General features: G+C 45.8%; 1 protein-coding gene, 6 non-coding genes and 2 pseudogenes across 7 annotated transcripts; all 9 read left to right on the top strand.

The window, feature by feature from the left end:
• Positions 1–165: 165 nt before the first annotated feature.
• On the top strand, positions 166–6603 carry MRPS14 (mitochondrial ribosomal protein S14). The gene is made up of 3 exons (XM_040360380.1): positions 166–274; positions 3423–3590; positions 6265–6603. Exons 1-3 carry the CDS (start codon positions 230–232, stop codon positions 6445–6447), a joined length of 396 nt encoding a protein of 131 aa, XP_040216314.1. The 5' UTR covers positions 166–229; the 3' UTR covers positions 6448–6603.
• A 9250-nt stretch (positions 6604–15853) lies between these two features.
• Positions 15854–15932, top strand: LOC120946403. Its single transcript, XR_005750726.1, has one exon. It is a non-coding gene; the product is annotated as a small nucleolar RNA SNORD74 (small nucleolar RNA).
• A 1968-nt stretch (positions 15933–17900) lies between these two features.
• LOC120946367 lies at positions 17901–17980 on the top strand. The gene has a single exon (XR_005750700.1). It is a non-coding gene; the product is annotated as a small nucleolar RNA SNORD79 (small nucleolar RNA).
• Positions 17981–19119: 1139 nt separating this feature from the next.
• LOC120946433 lies at positions 19120–19196 on the top strand. The gene has a single exon (XR_005750755.1). It is a non-coding gene; the product is annotated as a small nucleolar RNA SNORD77 (small nucleolar RNA).
• Positions 19197–20389: 1193 nt separating this feature from the next.
• On the top strand, positions 20390–20453 carry LOC120946439. Its single transcript, XR_005750760.1, has one exon. It is a non-coding gene; the product is annotated as a small nucleolar RNA SNORD78 (small nucleolar RNA).
• Positions 20454–20614: 161 nt separating this feature from the next.
• Positions 20615–20692, top strand: LOC120946396 (annotated as a pseudogene).
• A 323-nt stretch (positions 20693–21015) lies between these two features.
• On the top strand, positions 21016–21080 carry LOC120946447. Its single transcript, XR_005750768.1, has one exon. It is a non-coding gene; the product is annotated as a small nucleolar RNA SNORD75 (small nucleolar RNA).
• Positions 21081–21668: 588 nt separating this feature from the next.
• LOC120946377 lies at positions 21669–21741 on the top strand (annotated as a pseudogene).
• A 1616-nt stretch (positions 21742–23357) lies between these two features.
• On the top strand, positions 23358–23432 carry LOC120946409. Its single transcript, XR_005750732.1, has one exon. It is a non-coding gene; the product is annotated as a small nucleolar RNA snR60/Z15/Z230/Z193/J17 (small nucleolar RNA).
• Positions 23433–23769: the final 337 nt, after the last annotated feature.

The raw sequence follows: 23769 nt of genomic DNA on the forward strand, positions 1-23769 counted from the left end.
TGTACTCAGAGTCTATAGAAAAATATTTTTGAACCAACTGATATTTATAAAATAATAAACAATCAATGCATTTCGTGTGGCTACTCTATAACTAGGTTTTACTTGTGCAAGCCTGAGTTTCTTGTTACCATGGTGATCGTCGCCAACTTCCTGATTATCAGTTCTGCAATGAGCTCACACTGTGCAGAACAATAAAGTTGGGAGCGCTTGAATTGACAGCCCGGGCAAGATGGCGGCGTCCTTGCTGGGTTGTGTGCTTCGTAGTGCCCGGCAGGTGAGTGCAAGGACAGAGGATATATTGTATACGAAGCGAGGGCCGGGGGAGTCTGTGCTATGTCATGTCTCTAAGGGGGTGCAGGGACAAACCGGGGAGAGGTCATATAATATGACCCAGGCTGAGGGCTCCAGGATCCCCAGGGATTAAACTATTCCATTACCTATGATTTTGCATACACTGAAAATAGACAAAGAGTGAACACTTTATCTATGATCACCTTCATCAGAATAGTCAGGGACTTGCTTACAGGGGTTATAAACCCTTGTGTGTGTTTTTTTCCCCCCCTTAGATCAGTGGTCCCCCAACCTTTTTTGTCCCGGGCACCGGCTGCGTGGACGAAAATTGTGCCAAGGCTCGGGGCGGGGGTTGGGATTGGCACGCAGGAGGTAAGCGATTATTATTTATTTTTATTTTTTTACAAGCCATTTGTCATGCGCATTATTTCTATTATTACATAGTAGTAATAAACGAAATGGTTCAACTCACCATAACGCAGAATCCGTGGGAGCCCTGAGCGTGTCACTTGCCACGTCACTTGCCACGTCGCCTGCCACCAGATGCCGAATGTCACCACTTGCCAGCTGCCTGTCACCAGATGTGAATTGTCACTTGCCATGTCACCAGCCACGCTGCGGGATGTCACTTGCCACATCACCTGCCACCAGATGCGAATTGTCACTGCATTGGTGGCAGCACTAGTCCATGTTGTGGGTGCAGAGTGAAGGCAGGAGAGCGGTGATGCGTGAGGGGACGGGAAGAGATGATGTCATCTCTCTACTCCCCACTAAGGATGAGCTCCGGCGTGTTCGCATAGAACACGTGCAGAACCCGCCAGGAAGTCGGCACCTGCGCTGCGCTAATCACAACCATGCAGACATTGTCCGATGCTCGGCTGCAGAGATCGGGAAATGTCTGCCTGGCTGTGATTAGCGCAGCGCGGGTGCCGACTTCCTGGCGGGCTCTGCACGTGTTCTATGCGAACACGCCGGAGCTCATCCTTACTCCCCACGCACCTCCGACATTGATGCTGAAAGGGTGGAAGAGCGGCGATGCAGGGGGCAGAGAGAGATGATGTCATCTCTGCTCGCTCGCTTATCCCTTCCACCCAGCACTAATATCCCGGCCACCCGGCTGTCTCATACCCACAGCCGGCTTTCTCATGCCACCTGCCCACACCCGTGGCCCATCTGTAGTAAGGCCACGGCCTGGTAGTGGGCCGGGGGTTGACGTCCCCTGCCTTAGATCATCCTATGCATTAAAGTGGTTGTAAACCCTGTTTGTTGACTTTTATCTATAAGTAAGCCTAGAATAAGGCTTGAACAAATAAAGAACTCCGTGCTATGGTAATATAAATATATAAAAGAAGTTACTCCCCTAAAGTGGTGTGAAAACAACTTTAGCAATGTGGGGGGTGTATAATAATAATAAGGGGGCGCTAATAGTAGGTGATAAGTAAATTCTAGCTTGAAACAATATATTAACTATAAGGTCAACAATACAATAGTGATTTAAAGTGCAAGTGCTTATATAATAACAACATAAAAAAATAAGTGCAAACGGGTCCAAAAAATGCAGCAATGGTCACTAAATAATAAGCATTGGTAAGTCCATGCATCAAATGGTTGACTTGAGAGTAGACACCATCACCACAGAACAGATTTCAAACTGGCACCACCCGGTGAGAGGTAGAGGTAAGTGCCTACTTACCAGACCACCATGACCCTTCGTTTGAAAAAAGGATCAGGTGGAGCTTTAGTGCAGTTGGTGGCCTAAGGTCTGTACTGGTACCTGGATGGGACTGGCCAGGAATGGACTCCAACAGAAGAAATTACCATGAATAAAATGAAGAAAAACAGCCCATAGTGAAGTTCTGCGATTTATTGTAAAACAGATTAAAAACAAAAGCCAAATGGCCGCTTACTTATACCTACCTATAGGGAGTGGAAATATCTCCTAAACGTGTGCCGTTTACGAGATATTTCTTTTTTTAGGGCTCCGGTAATGTAAACGGTGCATGTCCTGGGAAGAAACAAAACTCTGTGCCGTTTCTTCCCTATTTTGTGCCGTTACTGGTGGCTCCCATGTGCGGGAGTGATGTCATCGTGGCTCCGGCCAATCACAGTGCCAGAGCTGCGATGCCCGGAAGTAACCTCTGGGAGAGATGTCTGCGGCCGGAGGGGGAGACTAGGACAGCTTTGGGGGTTTCGATCTAAGGTAAGTAATTCATAATGAGCTAGTATGCTAGCTCACTATGCCTTTGACTTGCAGGTTTTTTTTGGGGGGGGGGGGTTAACAGGCTTTACTTCCTCTTTAAGGTAAAAACGTCTGACAGTGACCGGCCCCCTAGCCCTTCCCTGTTTTACTCGCCTGTGCCCTTTGATCCCTTGTTGGAGACGTGCTTTAGCTCTCTGCCTGGGGTTCTCAACTTTTGATTGGATAGATTTATAGCAGCGCAGCCATTGGCACTCACTGCTGTTAATCAGATCCAATGATGCAGGGCTGAGCCTGGTATTCTGTGTCCATAGATGCAAATTCTGGATTTGGGAGCGCACCTGCAAGATAGCCCCCCGGGAGAACGCTTCTCCCAGGGGGTTAACCGATGCGAGGAGGAGCTGCTGGGGGATCCCAGAAGACGACGATCGGGGGCCACACTGTGCATAACGAACTACACGGTGTTAATTTTTTTTTTTTTTTTAAACAAGGGTTTACAAACCCTTGAAAGTGATTTGTAAAGCTTGCAAAATGTAGTGAAGGAGTCTGCAAAATTCTTCCCCCCCCCTCCAATCTGTGCAAGTTTTGTAAAATATAAAAGGTAAGGTAAATGGATACCCAACATGTCAAGCCTTCAAATGGGAGCTGACAAGCCCCCCGTGTGATATATTTTCTTTGAGACCCCTCATGTCTCCCCTGCACTCCACTGTGCTCCTGAAGCCAATGGAGCACAAAAAGTGGCATAATACAGCTCACTTCTGGGTTCTTTTGCAGCTAGATGACAATGACCGAAATACCTTGTGAGCATGTAGTGATGCTTTCAACGGCTGTTAGTGAGACTTCCTAAGCTGGGAGAAGAGTAAGGCCATTAATAAATGCACACTGTGGCCTGCTTCTGTAAAGTAACATTCATTGTGTAAACTTCTCTCCACAGCTGCTTCCTTGGCCCGCTCCAACATTCACAAATCAAGTGAGAAGTCATTATGTAGATTGGCGAATGTGGAGAGATGTGAAGAGGAGGAAGATGGCGTATGAATATGCAGATGAAAGACTGAGGATCAATGCTTTGAGGAAAAACATGATCTTGCCCAAGGAGCTTCAGGTACTTTGCGGATTGCATTTGAAAAAATTATTACGGTTTCCCCAAATGTTTGATTTACAGATCTGCATGCAGCTCCATTGTTTTAATTGGAGACATTCCTACAGGTGTGTAAACATGCACTGCAGTCAGATCTGTAACCAAAAATCGGCATCTGAAGACATGCACACATATACCATTGATAAAAAGAACCTTATAATTTTTGCTCATTAAAAAACTGAAAAAAATAAAATAAAAATTATAGTCACCTAGGTGGAAGCTGCATCTGCCCCCTGGTGGCTCTAAGACCAAGAACTGAGTGATCAAACACCTCTGATTGCTCAGCTATCGGTCTTTGGGTCTCTGACCTTCCAGCGCTCACTGGAGTGCTGGGCTGTGGAGGAGGCAGGAGCAGCTGGCTCAGGTTTCTCAGCGGCTCGCTGAGAGGTTGAGCCAGCTGCCAGTCCAGGCATCTGGATGGTCGGGATCTTTGCAGAGCCTGGACTGGCTCTGTGCCATCAGATGGCTTTAGCCTGCTGTCAGCTGAAAAAGTTCTGCGCTCCTGTGACCCGACCTGCACTTCTGTGATCCATAGAAGTACAGACAGAAAAAAGGCTTTGGCTATACTTCTCCTTTTTATTAATCAGTAACATTTTTATGGCTGTCTTACAGCCACGTGAATGAGGCCTAGTGATCTTTCTGCCAGCAAGATCCAGTGTGTAAACTAGTACATCCGTGAAGGGATACACAACAACCATGCAAACTTTGATGGCAGTTTCCTTTGTAGAGCACTCTAGGATCTCTGGCTACTGGGGAGCTCTGTAAAGATTGTGAATATCCATACCAGCTGGCCAAGACAGGAGCCAGCCTAAAGCAGACTTTGCAGCTAAAGTGCAAGGTCTGCTATTTAACCGCTTGGGATCCGCGCTATAGTCAAATGACGGCTACAGCGCGGATCCGAAAACCCAAGTGGACGTCAATTGACGTCCGCTCCTTTGCTCGTTCCCCGCGCGCAGCGGGGAAATTTTGTGTTGGCCGTGTCCCTTGGCCGTTTGCGATGCGATCTGTGCGGCCAATGAGAGATGATCTCATATGTAAAAATATGAGATCATCTCTCATTGCCGGCTCACATAGAGACAGCGTCCTGTCTCTGGAGAGGAGACCGATCTGTGTCCCTTGTACATAGGGACACAGATCGGTCACCTCCCCCAGTCACCCCCCTTCACCTACAGTTAGAACACTATGCAGGGAATACATTTAACCCCTTCCTCACCCCCTAGTGTTAACCCCTCCAATGCCAGTCACATTTATACAGTAATTAGTGCATATTTATAGCACTGATCGCAGTATAAATGTGAATGGTGCCAAAAATGTGTCAAAAGTGTCCGATGTGTGTCCCATAACGTCGCAGTCCCAAAAAAAAAAGCAGATCGCCGCCGTTTCTAGTAAAAAAATAAATAAATAATAAAAAATAATTCTGTCCCCTATTTTGTAGGCGCTATAACTTTTGCGCTTATTGCCATTTTTTTTTTTTTTTTTTTTACCAAAAATATGTAGAATAATATGTATTGGCCTAAACTGAGAATTTTTTTTTTTTTTTTTAAATTGGCATATTTATTATAGCAACAAGTAAAAAATATTGTATTTTTTTCAAAATTGTCGCTCTTTTTTGTTTATAGCGCAAAAAAATAAAAACCGCACAGTCGATCAAATACCACCAAAATAAAGCTCTACTTGTGGGGGGAAAAAAGGACGTCAATTTTGTTTGGGAGCCACGGCGCATGACCGCGCAATTGTCAGTTAAAGCAACGCAGTGCCGGAAGCTGAAATTTCACCTGGGCAGGAGGGGGTATATGTGCCCAGTAAGCAAGTGGTTAAATGCGCTTTCTTGCTGAAACCCTGCATAAAAACTCTTTATAAAAAAAAAAAAAAAAAAAAGACCTGCAAGGGGAAAATTAGATTTTTAAACCGGAAAGTGAGAGGATATCTTTCATTGGTGACAGCTGTCAAATGAACTGCCCTCCCATTGTATAGATTTTCTCATTATGTTGTGTGTGTGTGTGTGTTTTTTTTTTTTGTTTTTTTTTAAGTAATATTAAAGTCTTTGTTTTCATTATTTGAATAACAAACATTTTATACTCTCCTCCTCTGTGCAGTGGGTTTGCACAGAGCAGCCCAAATCCTCCTCTTCTTGAGTCGCTTCTGACCCATGACCCCCCTGCCGTGTGCCCCCCCACAGCAAGCAGCTTGCTATGGGGGCACCTGAGCCGAGCTGCAGCTCCCTGTGCTCCACCCCCTCTCTCCTCATTGGCTCACTGACTTTGACAGCGGCAGTAGCCAATGGTGCTCTGCTTCTGTCTCGGCCAATCAGGAGGGAGAGTCCTGGCCAGCCAAGTCTCTTGTGCAACATTGCTGGATCGAGAGGGGGATCAGGTAAGTATTAGAGGGGGGGGGGGCTGCTGCACAATGAACTATTTTTATTTTTTTAATCCTAATGCATAGAATGCCTTAAGATAAAAAAAAAACCTGACTTTACAGCCATTTTAAAGACGGTGATGAACAAACTCCCCAACACAGACTTTCTTACTCTGTCCAAAATAAAAAATAAAAGTTGTGGCTCTACATGCTTTAAGTATCACAAACTAGTGTCTGTAACAGGTGTGGTTACTTTTACCTTTTTATTTATTTTTTATTGCAGGAAATAGCAGATAAGGAGATTGCCGCACTGCCCAGGGATAGTTGTCCAGTGAGAATTCGGAACCGTTGCGTTCTCACCTCACGTCCTCGTGGTGTGAAGAGACGTTGGCGACTCAGCAGAATTGTATTCCGCCACTTTGCAGACCACAATATGATTTCTGGTGTTCAGAGGGCCATGTGGTAACGCCTACATCAAGGAGGTTACAGCAGTCATAATAACCATGTATTTGGACATTGCATTTTTCACATTATTGTGACATGGCGTGTTGTACAACATGTTTTTATATATATTTTTTTTTTTTCTGATCACCTAATAAAATATTAATATACTGTGCTTTAAGCAAGCTGCTTGTGTCATATTATTATTATTTTTTTTTTTGTGTGTATTGCAATATTTGTAACTTTGTTACTATCTTGTTTCCTTACATTCAAACTCTCTGGGGCTACATTCATGCTGGCGATTTAAGGTTGGTGTGAATTGTAGCCGTAGTTTTTTCTGTGGCTCTCAGCAGGCAGGTGCGTCTGCCAACCCCATTCACTATTATAACAGGTCGCAGGCGGACGCAGCTATTCGCTGCTCTTTGCGCAGCCAGCAATTACCTGCAGTGATCACTGCTGAACGCACACAGTGTGCTGCGCAGATAGCAACAAATGGCTGCAGCCTGTCTTTTTTTTATTTTTTTTATTTTTTTTATTTTTTTTTACAGAAGGAATATTTCTTGATACAATCAAGCGATTACAGGCTTATACAGTACAGGTGGTACAAATCAGAGCATCAAGACATTCTTATTGATATATACAAGTTATACATAGACTCAACATTCCTAAATATTCGGTTAAAGGGGTAAGGGGGGGGGGGGGAGTCATATAACCCGCTCAGTACAACAAAATGTCAGGAGGGGGGAGGGAGCAGAGAGGATTGCAGCCTGTCATTTTAGTGAATGGGGCCAGCGGCCACACTTGCCTGATGAGAGCCACAGAAGGAACTGCTACAATTTTATAGTGACCCTAATCACCAGTGTGAATGTAGCCTAAAGGATAACTCCCCCCCCCCCCCCCCCCCTCACCTTCCAGGACAGCTACTTGAGAGATGACTGGCTCCGCCCTCTACAGGAAACCTTTCCTCTGACCTTCAGATGTTTTGTGTTTCCAGGAGCACCGACATGTTTTTTTTGTTTTTACTAGGTCTGGTAACTGTGGTTGGCGAACCCCCCCCCTTCTCTGGCATCATCCAGTACTAGTTGTGGCCAAGTCCTGGGTGTATTTGTCCCTGTACTTTCTGCCAGAAGGGCTCCCTATTTTGGAGGTACTTGCTTACCTGGTGTAAGTGGTGGCAACTTCCTTCATGTTTTTTTTCCCCAGCTCTGCCTGGTGGAAGCCTTGTCCTCCTCGGCTTCACCGAGGTGTAACAAAATGGCATCGGAGGACTTCCGGTGCCGCGGCAAGATGGAACAGGAAATCGCTTTCCAGCGCCGTGTTGATAAGGAACACGACATAGTACACTAAGGACATGCTGCCTGGGACAGCCTATTTCTCCGGCCGATCTCCACTCACCGCATGGAGCTTGAGGACAGGCCTGAGGATGGAGCACCCGCTCAGATTGAACCATCGGCAGCCTCTGTTTTTCATACTGCCCCCAAGCTAAGCCCTTGTCTGTGATTATACAGCAGGGGACTTTTTTTGTAGGGACCTTCTTTTCTTATGGTTCTTGTTTCTGCTTTTTTTTTTTTTTTTTTTTTTTTTTTTTTTCTCCTCTAGGACAGACCGATGAAAAAAGAAATGTGGAAACTGTAGGGCCAGGCTGTCTGATGGATATGAAAAACTTTTTTTGTCAGCATTGTAATCCAGCTAGGGCTAGTTCAGAGACTACATCTTTGAAACAGTTAATGTCTTCTGTGAAGGAGGTTGTAGCCTCCTTCCGGTCTTTTAATGACAGGGCAGCAGGTCTGGGGCCTTCTTCATCTGGTCCCAGAACTCAAGAGCCTTCGGCCTCAGTTAGACCCCTTCCTAGGTTAAGGTCCGAGACCAGTGGTTTGCACTATGCCTCTGATCTGGAAGAAGGGAAGAACCCAAGCGTTTCATCTGATGGGGATTCCGCATCAGAGAAGGAGACGGGTAGCTCCAAGTATCTTTTTCCAGCAGAGGATGTTGATGAATTTTTAAAATCAATATATACCTCGGAACAGCCACAGCAAATCCAATCTGTGCAGGATAAAATGTATTGGGGTCTTCAGAGGGGGAAATCGAGAACTATTCCCCGTACAGCAGTCACTTAAGGATATGATTCTTTCAGAAAGGAAGGAACCTGAAAGGAGGTTGTTCTAGTCTAAAGGGCACAAAAAATCTGAAATTGAGGAGACTTCTTTAAATGTCCTAAGCTAGATGCCCCTATGTGGCAGGTTTCTAAAAGGTCAGACCTGTCCTTTGAAGACTCGGGGGTCCTTAAAGAGCAAATGGACAGGAAGGCCAACTCCTTGCTGCGCAAGTCCTGAGATGCTTCAGCTTTATCCTTGGGTCCAGCTGTAGCATCCACCTGTGTGGCTAGGAATTTGGACGTATGGGTTCAGCGTCTGGATGATCTCCTTTCATCCGACACCCCCAAAGAGGAGATTAGGGAGTCTCTCCCACTCATTGCCAAATCGGTGGCCTTCTTGGCTGATGCAGCTGCAGCCTCTGTGAAAGCTGCAGCTAGGTATTATGCTCTTATTAATTCAGCCAGACAAGCGATCTGGCTTAAATCTTGGGAGGGGGACCTTACTTCCAAGAACAAACTCTGCTGCATTCCCTTTGAAGGCAAGCTCTTATTCAGTTCTTCCTTGGAGGTCCTAGCTTGTTCCTCTGAGAAGAGTAAACGGTTCCCTTCTTCTCAAAGGAATAAGCCACAGAATATGAAGCCTTTTCGCGGTTTCCAGAACAGGGTTCATTTTAGAAGCAACAGGTGAAGAAAAAGTGGTCTTTTAAAAAAGATAAGCAAAAGAAGGGGACTCTCTTTGATTCTTCAGCCCCGTCCAAAAATTCCCTAGTGACGCCAGGATAGGGGTAGGGTGGAAGTTTGTCCCATTAAGCCATAGAATGGGCAGAAATTTCCGACAATTCCTTTATTATTCAAACATTGGGAAGGGGTTACAGGTTGGAATTCAAGAGTGCTATAAACATGCATTGATTACTGTAAAAAATGTCAGTGAAGGGGTTAATTATGTTCCCTATAGTGTGTTCTAACTGAAGGGGGGTGGGTCTGACATGGGGAAATGACAGATCGCTGTTCATACATTGTATGAACATGCGATCAGTCATTTCTCCCCCTGACAGGACCGGGAGCTGTGTGTTTACACACACAGCTTCCAGTTCTCGCTCTGTAACGAGCGATCGCGGGTGCACGGCGGTGATCACGCCCGCCGGGCACTCGCATCAGCAACAGGGGCGAGCAAGGGGCGCAATGCAAAATCACGTTATATTTCGTGATTTTGCGCAGCCGAGCCGACCTGCCGCCGTAAAACTATGGTGGGCGGTCGGCAAGGGGTTAAAGTAGCGTAAATGTGTTGGAAGAACTCCAACTTGTTACTCTACAAACCACCTCTGACAATACTTTGGACCATGCTGCTCAGGATGTTGCCACTACCCTAGTTGAATGTGCCTTCATCTTTGGGATCGGGAGGAGAGACCTTCAACAGAGTAGGCGATCTGTAATGGTTTTGACAATCCACACGGAGATCATTCTAGAGGATTCATTTTGGTAAGACAAAAGAAAACTGTTTGGAGAAATGGCTCTGTTTATAGCAGGTAAGTTTGCAACAGAGAATTCAAATCCAAACTGGCCTAACTTGATCAACTTCACTGTGCAGTTCGTTTTACGGCCAGTCCGCAAGTGTTTAAACATTTGTTTACAGCCAGCCAGCTTGTGTCCGAACTGCGCAGAGAGTACACTCACAGGAGATGTAAGCAGGGCTGTATTAATGAGTGGGCACTGCCCAGGGGTCCCCTGCACTTTCCACAAAGCAGTTGTTCCTTGAGCCCACTCTGCCCAGATGGCACTGAGAGTGATGGATACACAGGGGAGGCAGTCTGGCAGCAGTGCGCTGTGCAGATCGAAACCTATTATTTCACAGCCAGCAGGGAGGGGCAGGGCCAGAGCGCCAGTGATGCTCTGACCCTGCTCCATGCAGCTTGAATGCTCAGGACTCAAAGGCTGTGGGGTAGGAGCTGCTGAGTCGGCAGCACTGAGAGCCCACCTGCGGAAGTAGCATTGTGGATGGTGTCATGGTGAGCCCAGCTGTGCAGCGCTGTTTGCACCGAAGGGCTTGGAATGCCCGGATGCTCCCTCCTCCGCCCCTCCTTCTGCCTGCTTGATTGGTATAGGTGAGTCCAGTGCTGGAGGTGGGCGCATAGCCAAAAGTTCACATGCACTGTATCTCCACTGGAAAAGGGGTACTACATGGATGGAATAATGGTGCTGGGGGAAAACAATGCTGAGGGGGGATCTTGGGTGTATAGGGGGTAGCAATGCTTGGGGTATCTTGGGTGGCTATAGTGCTAGCGGTATCAGGGTGGAGAGAGGCCACGGTGTAGGGGGTATCAGGCATGTAGTGGGGTCACAATACCAGGGGTATCTTATGGTATATGGTAACAGTGCTGGGGGGAATATCTAGAGTGTAGAGGGGTCAGAGTGCTAGGGGGATATCTAGGGTGTAGAAAGGTCAGAGTGCTGGGGGGGGGGCGATATTTGGGGTGTAGAGGGGTCAGAGTGTTGGGGGATATCCAGGGTGTAGAGGGGTCAGAGTGCTGGGGGGGGGGATATCTGGTGTATAGAGGGGTCAGAGTGCTGGGGGGGCGGATATTTGGGGTGTAGAGGAGTCAGAGTGCCGGGGGAGATATTTGGGGTGTAGAGGGGTCAGAGTGCCAAGGGAGATATCTGGGGTGTAAAGGGGTCAGAGTGCTGGGGGGATATCTGGCATGTAGAGGGGTCAGAGTGTTGGGGGATATCCAGGGTGTAGAGGGGTCAGAGTGCTGGGGGGATATCTGGGGTGTAGAGGGGTCAGAGGGCTGGGGAGGCATCAATCTAGCAGATATATTATATGCACAGGACAGCTTTGTTTCTTTATGTATTTAGTATTTTCCCACTGTTTCTTTGCTGTACAGAATGATTGTTCATGTAGTTAATGTGGAGCTCCACCCAAATGTGGAAGCTCCACTTGTCTGCTTCCTACCTACTTGATCTCTGTTTACCTGCGCTGCCTCCATTGTAGGGGCCCCAGAGCATTACTTTTGCCCAGGGGCCCATGATGCTATTAAGACAGCCCTGGATGCAAGGGCAGCCTCTCTCAACCTGTTTACCATGGAGGAAACCTTAATATAACTTTTAGGTTTCAGGGAACCCTAGCTAATAATTACTTTGTCTATCACTCCACACATTTTTTATTTTATGTGCATGGTAAGTTTATTTATAGGAATAAATTAAAGAATAAGGAATGTTAAAGAAGAGGGTTTGGGGGCTTTAAATGATACACGGGTCTCCATTCCTGTTAGGTACTTGAAAAGGAGGGGTTTGGGACTTTAAATGAGATGGGTGGGTGGGGCCAAATTATCGGTCACCATTGTAAAACATAATTTTATTGGTAAAAAATAAATAATGACATGATAACAATCCAATTGTAGGATAAAAGTCACATAATGTATACACAATGGTAAGGCGGGGAAGAGTGGGGACAAGGGAATAGGGGCTGAAGCTAACCCTATAGCGTCTCCACTCAAAAGGGTTTTCCTGGACTATCTCGGTACTGGTAAATAACAAAATACAATATAATGTAAAAAGAGTTGATTTATTATAAAAACCAAATATACAAAAATGTTATTAAAAACGAACAAAAAACAGATGCTCAGGGGTCACCCGGAGGACATCTTTAGTTGTCAATTGATAGATTGGTCAGAGTCTCGACTAGTTTCGCGGTTACCGGCTTCCTCAGGGGAGCCAATCTATAAGGCAAATAATACAGTAAAAACATATACAAAAAAATATAACACGGGAGAATTACAGCATGTAGAAATAAAAATAGAATGGGTAGCTTATCTGATGAATGGCAAATACTGTGCGAACCGAAGATGCCATCAAAAATACCCCCCAGGCGGACAAGGGGGAGTGTGAGTGGATCTCTATAAAAATAAGGTAAAGTAAAATAAAGGGGGGTAGAACACTAAGGTATAGGGCTGCCATAGGAGAAGGGGGGGGAGAGAGGAGGGAGGGGGGAAAAAAGACGGGGTAAGGGACGACGGGGAGAGAAAGGGAGAAAGGTGGGGAGGAACAACGAGGGACAGGAAGAGGGAAAGACAGAGGGGGGAGGGGAAGGAGGAGAAAGGGGAGGGGGAACAGGAAAAGATGGGGGAAGGGGGAGAGGAGAGGGGAGGGGAGAAAAGAAGGATACAGGGAGGAAAAGGGGGGAGGGGAGGGGGAACGATAGATAAGGGGAAGGGAGGGGAAGGGAGGAGGAAAGAAAAGGAGGGGAAGGGAGGGAAAGGAAAGGAGGGAGGGAGAAGAGAGGGGAAGGGAGGGAGGCAGAGGAGAGGGGAAGGGAGGGAGGCAGAGGAGAGGGGGAGGGAGGCAGAGGAGAGGGGGAGGGAGGGAGAGGAGAGGGGGAGGGAGGGAGGCAGAGGAGAGGGGGAGGGAGGGAGAGGAGAGGGGGAGGGAGGGAGAGGGAGGAGAGGAGAGGGGGCAGGGCAATGATCCTTAATAGATGATAAAACCATTGTAAAATGCACATAGTCAAAAAACTGCTGGATAGAACCATATTGGTATAGAGGACCTTATTAGAAAAATTGTTGTTTTGGTGCATGTCCTAAGCCTGACGTGTCTCGTGTATCAAACACTCTTCAGGGGCAATTTGCACCAAAATCTACAAAAAATTATATATATATGGATCCATCTATGGAGTACAGTGTGCATTATTAAAAGGAACGTTATACATGTGGGGGAAGAGAGAGAACCACTCATCCCCAATGGATACTCACATACCAATGGAGTGTAAACCACATGGGGTCAGTAGCTGCAGGCCGCCAAATGGGTCAAGTCCGGGAGCTGAGGGAAGGCCAGGAACACAAAGAAATCCCCATGAAGTGTGCTGGTGATAATCCACACTGGTGATATGGATTCTAAAGTTAATTATAATTGTACTGTAAAATGTGTATGAGATATAACTATAGAGTTACTAGAACCCCAAATCACTAATATTAAACATACGTGCCAGTGTTGTGGAACGTCTAAAGTCAAGAAAAGGAAAGAAAAAGAAATTAAAAAAAAGAAAGAAGAAGAAGCCATGTCCATAGTGAAAAAAAGAAAACAAAACAGATTACAGTAGGGTGTAAGTGAAGATGTGAAGAAATCAAGATATGAACTGAATGAGAAAGACCCCTTATCTTATGGAGTAATATATAATGTCCAAATGTGTTGCCCTATAGCCAAAACGTCTCCCAGGCTGCCCATCCTCCCCGTGTTCGGTTGTCTTTGGTGTCCTTTCCTCTTTATTTCCCACATTCTTATGGCACCTTCAGTTGCTTTCTTTCCTCCTTCAGTCTTGTTCTCATTCAGTTTTCCCATCCATTCACATCACTGATTAGTCCTGCAGAGGAGAATGAAGTGAAAGACAGTATTGGGGTGAGGTGAGTGCAGTGTGTAGACAGGGGGTGCAGTGAGGTGAGTGCAGTGTGCATGGAGAGGGTTCAATAAGGAGAGTGCAGTGTGCATGGAGAGGGTTCAATAAGGGGAGTGCAGTGTGCATGGAGAGGGTTCAATAAGGGGAGTGCAGTGTGCATGGAGGGGGTTCAATAAGGGGAGTGCAGTGTGCATGGAGGGGGTTCAATAAGGGGAGTGCAGTGTGCATGGAGGGGGTTCAATAAGGGGAGTGCAGTGTGCAGGGAGGGGGTTCAATAAGGGGAGTGCAGGGAGGGGGTTCAATAAAGGGGAGTGCAGTGTGCAGGGAGGGGGTTAAATAAGGGGAGAGCAGTGTGCAGGGAGGGGGTTCAATAAGGGGAGAGCAGTGTGCAGGGAGGGGGTTCAATAAGGGAAGTGCAGTGTGCAGGGAGGGGGTTCAATAAGGGAAGTGCAGTGTGCAGGGAGGGGGTTCAATAAGGGGAGTGCAGTGTGCAGACAGGGGTGCAGTGAGGTGAGTGCAATGTGCAGACAGGGGGTGCAGTGAGGTGAGTGCAATGTCCAGACAGGGGGTGCAGTGAGGTGAGTGCAATGTGCAGACAGGGGGTGCAGTGAGGTGAGTGCAATGTCCAGACAGGGGGTGCAGTGAGGTGAGTGCAATGTTCAGACAGGGGGTGCAGTGAGGTGAGTGCAATGTGCAGACAGGGGGTGCAGTGAGGTGAGTGCAATGTCCAGACAGGGGGTGCAGTGAGGTGAGTGCAATGTGCAGACAGGGGGTGCAGTGAGGTGAGTGCAATGTCCAGACAGGGGGTGCAGTGAGGTGAGTGCAATGTCCAGACAGGGGGTGCAGTGAGGTGAGTGCAATGTGCAGACAGGGGGTGCAGTGAGGTGAGTGCAATGTGCAGACAGGGGGTGCAGTGAGGTGAGTGCAATGTCCAGACAGGGGGTGCGGTGAGGTGAGTGCAGTGTGCATGGAGAGGAGTGCAATGTGCAGGGAGGGAAGTACAGTGTGTGGGGAGTAGAGTCCAGTGAGGCAAATTGCAGGGAGGGGGTGCAGTGTGCAGGGAAGAGGTGGAGTAAGGTGAGTTCAATGTGCAGGGAGGGGAGTGTAGTGTGTGAGGAATGGAGTCCAGTGAGGTTGGTGCAGTGTGTAGGTAGGTGAGCACAGTATGCAGGGAGTGAAGTGAGAAGTGTGCAGTTTACAGGTAGACGAGCACAGGTAGGTGACTGAGCACAGTAGGCAGAGTGAAGTGTCCAGTTTACAGGTAGGTGAGCACAGTATGCAGGGAGAGCAGTGAGACCTGTGCAGTGTACAGGTAGGTGACCGAGCACAGTATGCAGGGAGTGGAGTGTGCAGTGTACAGATAGGTGAGCACAGTATGCAGGGAGTGGAGTGTGCAGTGTACAGATAGGTGAGCACAGTATGCAGGGAGTGGAGTGTGCAGTGTACAGGTAGGTGAGCACAGTATGCAGGGAGTGAAGTGTACAGGTAGGTGAGCACAGGTGAAGTGTCCAGTGTCCAGGTAGATAGGTAGGTGAGCACAGTATGCAGAGAGAGAACTTCTGTATTCTATAATAACTAGTAAGCTCTTCTCATCACAATCACGCCTCCCCGTCTCTCAGCCTTATTGCATATTCAGCACCGCCCCCGGGGTGTGTCTAGAGGAGGGACCGCCGTGGATCTCCGGTGACCTCACATCCGGTGAGCGCCGCCTATATATTGGAGGTCGGATGTTCTTGGAACTCTCTTTGCAGCGGGCGGTGTCCGGAGATGGTGAGTTTGCCTCTCTTCTCCTATACAGGGCCTGGCTTCGGCTTTTCCTATCAATATAGGCCGCATGTCATCCCTCTTCCCCCGGCTGTGTGCTCTGGCTGTGCGGGGAGCGGAGATGAGCGCTGTGGGGGGAGGATGGCGGTGGATTGATGTCGGGGTTCGGCCTGTGTATGGTGGTCGATGTGCTGAGATGATGAAAGCTATGTTGGTAGGGACATCTGAGAATAGTGATGAATACCAACGTCTCTGAGCGGCACCTTCCATTGTTTTGTCTTATGTTTCTTCTATCTAGGATTGCTGCCTCATCCCTTTAAATCTGAACACAATAATAATGTCAGGTTCTGAGGGGAATGTAATGAACTCGCCATGCGAGTCTCATTACCACCTAATTGCCTCAGATCTGTGTTCTGTTTTAAAGGGATGAGGTGGCGCCCCCTGCCTGTAACCAATCACTGTGAGACTTTAATAACTTTTCTCCAATCTCTTTCTTTGCAGATGACAGTTGGGATCCCCCCGATGTCCGGCCTCCATACACGGTGAGTGTGACTTTGCTGTATGGATGGGAAGTGTGAGATCCTCACTGCGGATTCTCCTCTAGAAGTAGATTAGTTGTCACTGATGTAGGATTTTCTGTGTTTCCCCCACTGCATCAAAATCGCACCCCGTTCTTGTGAACCACTGCGCTTGTCCATGTCAAATTAATGACACCTGAAAATCGGTTGGCGATTTGTGCTGAGATTGCATGTCTAAGCACATGTGATCAGTTCTGGGGGAAGGGAAATAGTCTGTGAATTGAGCCGTACAAAATGAACGGATTCAGATTGCTGCAGAATTGCAAATCATTTAAATAAATGCAATTCCTGCCTGGAACACATGAGGGCACCCCCCTGTGAGTCCGGGCCTGTATTGGCACCCCCCTGTGAGTCCGGGCCTGTATTGGCACCCCCCTGTGAGTCCGGGCCTGTATTGGCACCCCCCCCCCTGTTAGCCCGGGCCTGTATTGGCACCCCCCTGTGAGCCCAGCCTGTATTGGCCTTTTACCAAATGGCTACCTATTGCTTCAACATTCATTGTGGTCCGGTCTGCAGGGGTCTGGCATTATACCTGTCATCTGCTGATTGTAGGTGTAATGTCTTGCACTGCATGGGTGCTCAACCCGGGGGGGCCCTCCAGTTCTTGTAAAACTACAAGTCCCATGAGGCATTGCAAGGCTGTTGGTTACAAACATGTCTCCCACAGGCATGATGGGACTTGTAGTTCCACAACAACTGGAGACACAGGTTGGGAACCCATGCTTTTCTTGCCCCCTTTTTTTTCCTCGACATTTTAGTTTCTGCTATAAAGCATACCCAATACCCGACATGTATTTTGATACATATTTGGTAAAGCAAAATCCCAATAAGCGTATATTGATTTGCTCAGTTTTTGCAAACTATGGGATTTTTTTTAACTATTGCAGCGATTGGTGTCTGCGTTTTCTGCCGCAATGTCGCTGAACACACTTGTGGCATGAATACAGTGATCAATGCTAAAAATGCAGTCACTGTACGGTGGCTGGGAAGAGGGAACATCAGGGGCAATCAAAGGGGGCTTACTAAATGTGGGGGAAGGTAAAGATCTGTGTTCCTGTTTGGCAGTAACACAGGATCAGTACAGTCCCTTCTTGCAGAACAGAGGTTTACATGGGCAGAGAGCCCCCCTTCTGCCTGCCTCCCAAACGATCAGCGGGGATTGCATCTGCTGGACCACTGATTGGCTCCTGTTGTGTCCAGTCGGATCAGGTCTTTTTATGGGAACTTTCCCAGAGAGTGGTAATGTGACATTTCTTTGTAAAGAATACCCAATCGCATGCAAGATAAAAAGAACTTGCATGATGGAAATCAGCAGAGCTTCCCATCTCACCATGCTGAGGGCGTATCCCCTTACAAAGTAAAGCCTTTGCCTTTCAGTCTTTCCAACCCAGAGAGAAGTTCAGGGCCTAACTATACAGTGTAATGCTACTGTGATGACACTTATTTGCTACTCTTGACTGTGAGGATGACGAGACAGCCTACCACAAATATATCTTCTGAGGCATTACAAAGAGAGGCGGCAAAGAGCCCACCAATGTGTACACTTCCACTAACTAATGCGCTTTTTATTTTTTTTATAGATGTGGAGCCCAGTCCATCATGGTGCAGTACACTCGGGTAAGTTGATGTCTCTTCTGCCTGATATGAGAACATAATGCTGTACATGATGACTTGAAATAATCAATGGGAATCTCTCTGAATAAGACTGAGGGAAATCTTCTATTCTGATGCAGTGTAGAAAATAAGAAGCTTCCTTTCATTTGTACGTTTTGCCTTAAAGTTGGTCCTTTTTATCTTTTTAGATCAAAGATGTTCTATGCCTTGATGATCCATAACTGTGGAGGGACACAAGGTTTGTAACACTTTTATAATTGATTAGCAGATTGTGCAAATTCCTCCATAGAGTCCTCATGCACTATTTATAGTAAAATATGAAATGGGATGATGCCCTGGCTACTAGACATTGGATTAGGTCTTTAAAGTGATCCTCGGCCCTGGTGCAGCTACTTCAGCACAATTTGAAAGCCGCTATATTATATTTTTGCAGCTTGCGACATTGCTAAACAGAAGTCAATGAAATTGGGGGGGGGGGGGGTGCAAAGTAGTTCAGTAACCCTTTTCAAAGTCGCTGCAACATGAGTTGTGGCAGTTTGCCAACAGTTCAGTTGCCATTTGGAGCTGACAAATCGCACCAGTGTGAACATGGGATAAAGGTAAATGGTTTTCACAGAGCAGCCAGTCCTGATTCTCCCCTGCCTGGCTCCTTCCACCTGAGTGCTTCCATAGGAAGCTGCTTGCTATGGGCCCATTAATGCGTGCTTGCTCCTGAAGCCCAGCTTTGTCCATAAGACGCAATGGGGCTCAGCCCTGCTTCCTCCTTACTGGCTGACAGCGGGAGTTGGTGAGAAGGCAGAAAGCTGGGAGCAGCTGCTCTCATGCACTTTGCTGGCTCAAGATCGGCATTGGGAGGGCAGAAGGGAGCTGCATACTAAAGGTTGTTGCCTTCATGAGTAGCTGGGTCACAGATGGCCATAAAACTTAACAGCTATTCCACCCCCCTCCAGACTAAAAGCCTTTAGTTGCACTTTAATAGAAATTGCATATGCTAAATGGCCTCAGTTTCAAGTGACATGTGCTGCAGGCCTATAGTGGATCTTGGAAACATTTTTAACCCTGCTTATGATCACTGTGGGTCAATATGAACCCTGCAAGATCTCTGTCCATCGATCATTTGATTGTTTCTTGAAACTGAAATGCCACTTGACTTTATTAGGGCCGGACATACTGATGTAACCATTGTAGGTTCAAGCTGTGCTTGGTTTAGATCCTTTTAGCAAGGCTTTACATCTCTTGGCATCAGAAATCAAATCTCAGACACCATGATGATTGCATAGTTCAGCAGATGAACAGTGATGAACACGGCTTGTCTTTCGCTCCTATCTGATGTGTCTGTCTCCTGGGAGGGGCTGAACAAAATGTTGAAAACCTCCACTAATTGGTGTTTCTCTGCAGGTTGTGTACACAGAAGCAAACTACAGGATGAGGGATGACTTAATCAGTAAGTATACTGAATGTGGCATACAGGAAAAGCTTTGCTGGGTTACAAACTGTCTTGGGTGTATGGTCCCCCCCCCCACCTTGATCACGGCCTGTCACAATTTAATTGACTTACACCTGAGTCAATGGTTTGCTTTAAATGATGATTTTTTGACAGACTTGACAACCCCATGGAGGTCTGTTATTAGCTCTATCTGACTTGCTTGATTTTTGTCCTTGTAGATGAATCTTGCCTTTCCACCTACTAAATGGTCTGTCTTTTTGGTTACAGATGGTATTGGCCCTTTCAGCACAAGACTTCTCCAAGAGCTACAAGGTAAGATCTATTCTAGGCATTGCAGCAGCTCCAGTCATAATCTAGTTGAGATGTACAGCAACACCTTCTATAGTACGCCTTGTAATTGTACTGTGTACTTATAGAATCGTTAAAGTGGAACTATAGGCAAAACTTTGCATTTTTGGGTTGGAGCAAAGGAGGGTTAGGACCCCCCGTCAGTATATAAAATAAAACTATCTGTGTCCCATTGTGGAGGTTTTCTGTCTTGTAGCCAAACCGGAAATCTTAAACCAGGTCACCAGAACTAGCGTCCCCATTGGAAGACTTCTCTATTTGGGGATTTTCTTGTACTTTTGGAGAGACTAGAGGGTGAATAATAACTTGGCTCCAGGCCTTTGACATGTAAACTTTTGCTAATAAAAAATAAGTTTAACCACCCCCCAAAAAAATATTATATTAAAGTGTCCAGGCTCCTTTTTTAAAATTCTGTAGCTGCTGGCTTTTAATATTGGGACATTTGCCTGTCCGAGAATCCAACCTGTGGGAACACCCCAGCTTTTTCTTTGGCCTGCCATTTCTTGTAGCAGTGAAGCTAAACTACCTGGTTGATCTCCCCTGGAAGGGGGGGGGGGGGGGGGGGTAGTTGTCAAATATGAACATCCCCAAGTTTGTAGGATTTGAAGGGCAGTCTGTCTAGTGCATGTGGGTCAGTATGGTGTGGTTCCTTTGTGCCCTTTTAACTGGTGCCATCTCACATTCTGCAGCTGTCTTGAGTGTAGTTTCCTGAAGTATTGTGCTCCTTTTTTGGGTTTCAAATGATGTTTCAAATGTCTGACCTGAAATATATATGTGGACTTGTGTTACTGCTGATCTAAACCCACAACTGTATTGTGCATGCACTGATGAGCTACTTAAGCTGTGCTAACTACCATTTTGTTTTGGTTTTCCCCCTAGGTGCATCATTGGTGGGCCTTTAATTTACCGGTGAGCAATCTGTGTAATTTGTACGCACTTTAAAAAATAAACATTTTTGGTTACCAGTGATGAAACTGATTCTGCCATATGATATAAAGGCTGATTATACTCTTAACCGTTCCATATTTTTCTGAGGTAACTACCAGAATTTAAAGGGAATCCTTATTGGAGTGAGCAAGAAAAATGAACCCCCCCCTTTGCCCCCTATTCCTGCAGTGTGGCAATTGTCTTGCATTCAGTCCATTACATGATTCCTTTAAAGATTTTGGTCATGTCATTATTTTTATTTTTTTCCCTGGCTAAATTGTTTTCCATTAAATCTCTTTGCAGGTATCCATGTGTGAAGAGGTGCCCTTAAGATGGCCATTACTAGAAAATACAGTTCATGCCATTGAACACTCTATGGCTAAATTGGTAAGAATTGCTTGAAATATTAAATTATAAAATGTAACAAAAAAAAAAGCCTATGATGCTGTAAGAGTAGTGGACAGAAGTGATTTCTGACATCTTTATTACCACTGAGGCTTAACCAGATTTTACACTACTGTATAGTGCCAAATGTATGGGGTACAATTGCAGCTGTCAATCATCCTGGTTTTGTAAAAACTGAATGCTGGGGAAACGCTTGATTGCACAGCTTCTAATGGGACCTGTTGCACTTGCCATATATATATATATATAATTTTTTTTTTCTTTCATGGCAGTGGTTAGCCCGTCAGCCCTCTTGATTGGTTAACCATAATCACTTGAATGTCCTGACTCAGTATCTATATGGTCACAAGTGTACCCTCCTGTAAAGCTTTAGTTGCAAGATTTCTAATGTGGATAAACCTGCCACTAATCCCGCTCTGTTGGGAAAACGCTTGTAGTTGTGGCCTGAACTCGTGCAAAATTTGTCAATACCTAGTTTTGTATGGGTGGTTTGGCTCGGTGCAATTTTCTGCTATGGGGGTCCATGTGGGTTTAATTTTTTACATTCCAAGGACTTTAAATGAGATGAATGTAGGTGGCATTTTTATTTACATAAACAATTTTTGATCTTTCAGATGCTGTTGCAAAGCTGGTCAACTTCAATGTAAGTGCTTCTAAAAAAACTTGTTGTCATTTATTGGTATACAATGATGATTTTTGCTTTTATCAATGGGAATCTCTCTGAATAAGAATGAAAGAAACCAACGTCTGATGTATGCTGTGTCTGGGGTATGCAACCTGGGGCCTTCCAGCTGTTGCAGAACTAAAGTCCCAGCATGCCTCTGGGAGTAACTAACTGCCAGCCATGCCTCATGGGAAATGTAGTTCCAGAACAGCTGGAGGGCCCCAGGTTTGCCTACCCCTGGTCTAGAGTTTAGTTGTAACTGGCTGCTTGATGAAGATGAGTTTTTAAATTGTATTTATTTTTTTAGGTGTTAACTTCAAGGGCAAACAATGTAAAGGTAAGATAAATCATTTAACACAACTTTTGCTGATTGAGGGCAGGATAAAATAACAGCTTGTACACAGGTTAACATGATGATTTTATAGTTCATCAGACTGACTGTGGTGAACACTTTCACTCCTATCTGATTAATCCTGTCTCAAGCTTGAGTTTTTTTTGTGGTAAAGTGGCTTTTTAAATACAAATCTAAGCCATGCCTAACCATTAACAGTGCTATATGCTTGGCGCTTGGCACTTGTACATATCCCGATCAGGCTAATAAGAGTAAAAATTTCTTAAGTCAAGATGTCTAAAGCCTCATTTTTCATCCAAGCGTATGACTTTGGTCCGAAGGGTGTTGGACGCGAACTTGTGTATACAAACGGCAAAGCATTGTCGCTCAAATGCAAAACTGTGTTTGGCTCTATAGCGACACCCTTTGGGCAACTTCTGCTAATGAGTTTATGGTTAGCATTGCTTCTGAGCAAGTGTGTTTGTACTTTAGAGTTTTGTCCGAAGGACTTGTGTGCACACAATTGGATAATCCAACACTTGTTGGCGGACAATTTTTAAAACAAATTGTCGAACGTACAAACTGTCAGATTTTCCAACAGCCTGTTATCACACAATTCCCATTACAAAATCCAATCATGTGTATGCGGCTTACCACTGCCTTAAAGTGGTAAACACTTAAGTTTCTACCTGCAAGGCAATGGCTTAATACAGTATATTCATACTAGCACGTTATGAAAGGCTTGCCTTAAACTAAGCCCTCCAGCAGCGCACTGTAATCGCTGCAGAGGGTCTTCCTTTTTTAGGCTTGGGGACTGACTGGAGGAGCCGCATTGACAAGTGCATGAGTCTCGGCCACGTTGCAAAGCTCTGAACGGCACAGTATACCGTTTAGAGCACTGGTGACTTCATAGCTGCTGCTTGCCTAGAATATCTCCTAAATGGTGCACGTTTAGAAACTTGTTTTACCTACAGGTTTGCCTTGGTTTACCTGTAGGTAACAATAGTTTAGAATTAACGTACTATTCTCAGTTTCAGCATTGCATTGGTAAACCTCTGCCATGTAAAGGGATTGGGTTGTAGAACATTCTAAAGAACTTGAAGGGTAGAAAATGTGCCCACATGGCAAAGGTACATACTTGTGTAATCACTCAGCCTAGACCCAACATGCAGGTCAGAGCAGCAGTTTGGAAGCAACAATTTGCCCTTGGCATAAGCGGTTAAAATATTAAAACTCGGCACAACTATTTTAGAAACTAATAAACTCAAACTAATCTCTTCTCTGCATCTTTTGTAGGTCTGGCAACAGTTTGCATGCCGCCACCTTAGGACTCGGAAGAGGTGGGTTAATTTTCTATATAATATTGATGTATAGGATTATTGTATATGATGACACCATAGTTCAGCTGATTGCTATGAAGAACAATCTTTCGCTCCTATCTGATACATTCTTAGAATCTTTATCATTTGCTTGGGCACAGGCACAATATTGAATATTATGTTTCTTTGTAGGCATGGCTACAGTTTACAAGCAAAAGTCGGGAGGATGCTTTTAAAAATGGTAAGTGAATACTTTTATTTTTTAGTTGCTGTGCTTGCATGCAAAAAAATGTAGTAGTTCATCAGTATTTTGCTTAAGGTGACCTCCCTAACAATAGCCCTCCAGTTGCCTATTCTGTGTAAGTTTGTGGGGGGGTTACTAAAGTTTCACTTGAAGAGTAGGTCCAGCCTGGGTGATGAACTTTTGGCTTCACAGCAGGTTCCCTAGTGAGCAAAGAATGATACTCCT

This window comes from Rana temporaria, chromosome 7, assembly GCF_905171775.1.
Source record: "Rana temporaria chromosome 7, aRanTem1.1, whole genome shotgun sequence".
NCBI lineage: Eukaryota > Metazoa > Chordata > Amphibia > Anura > Ranidae > Rana > Rana temporaria.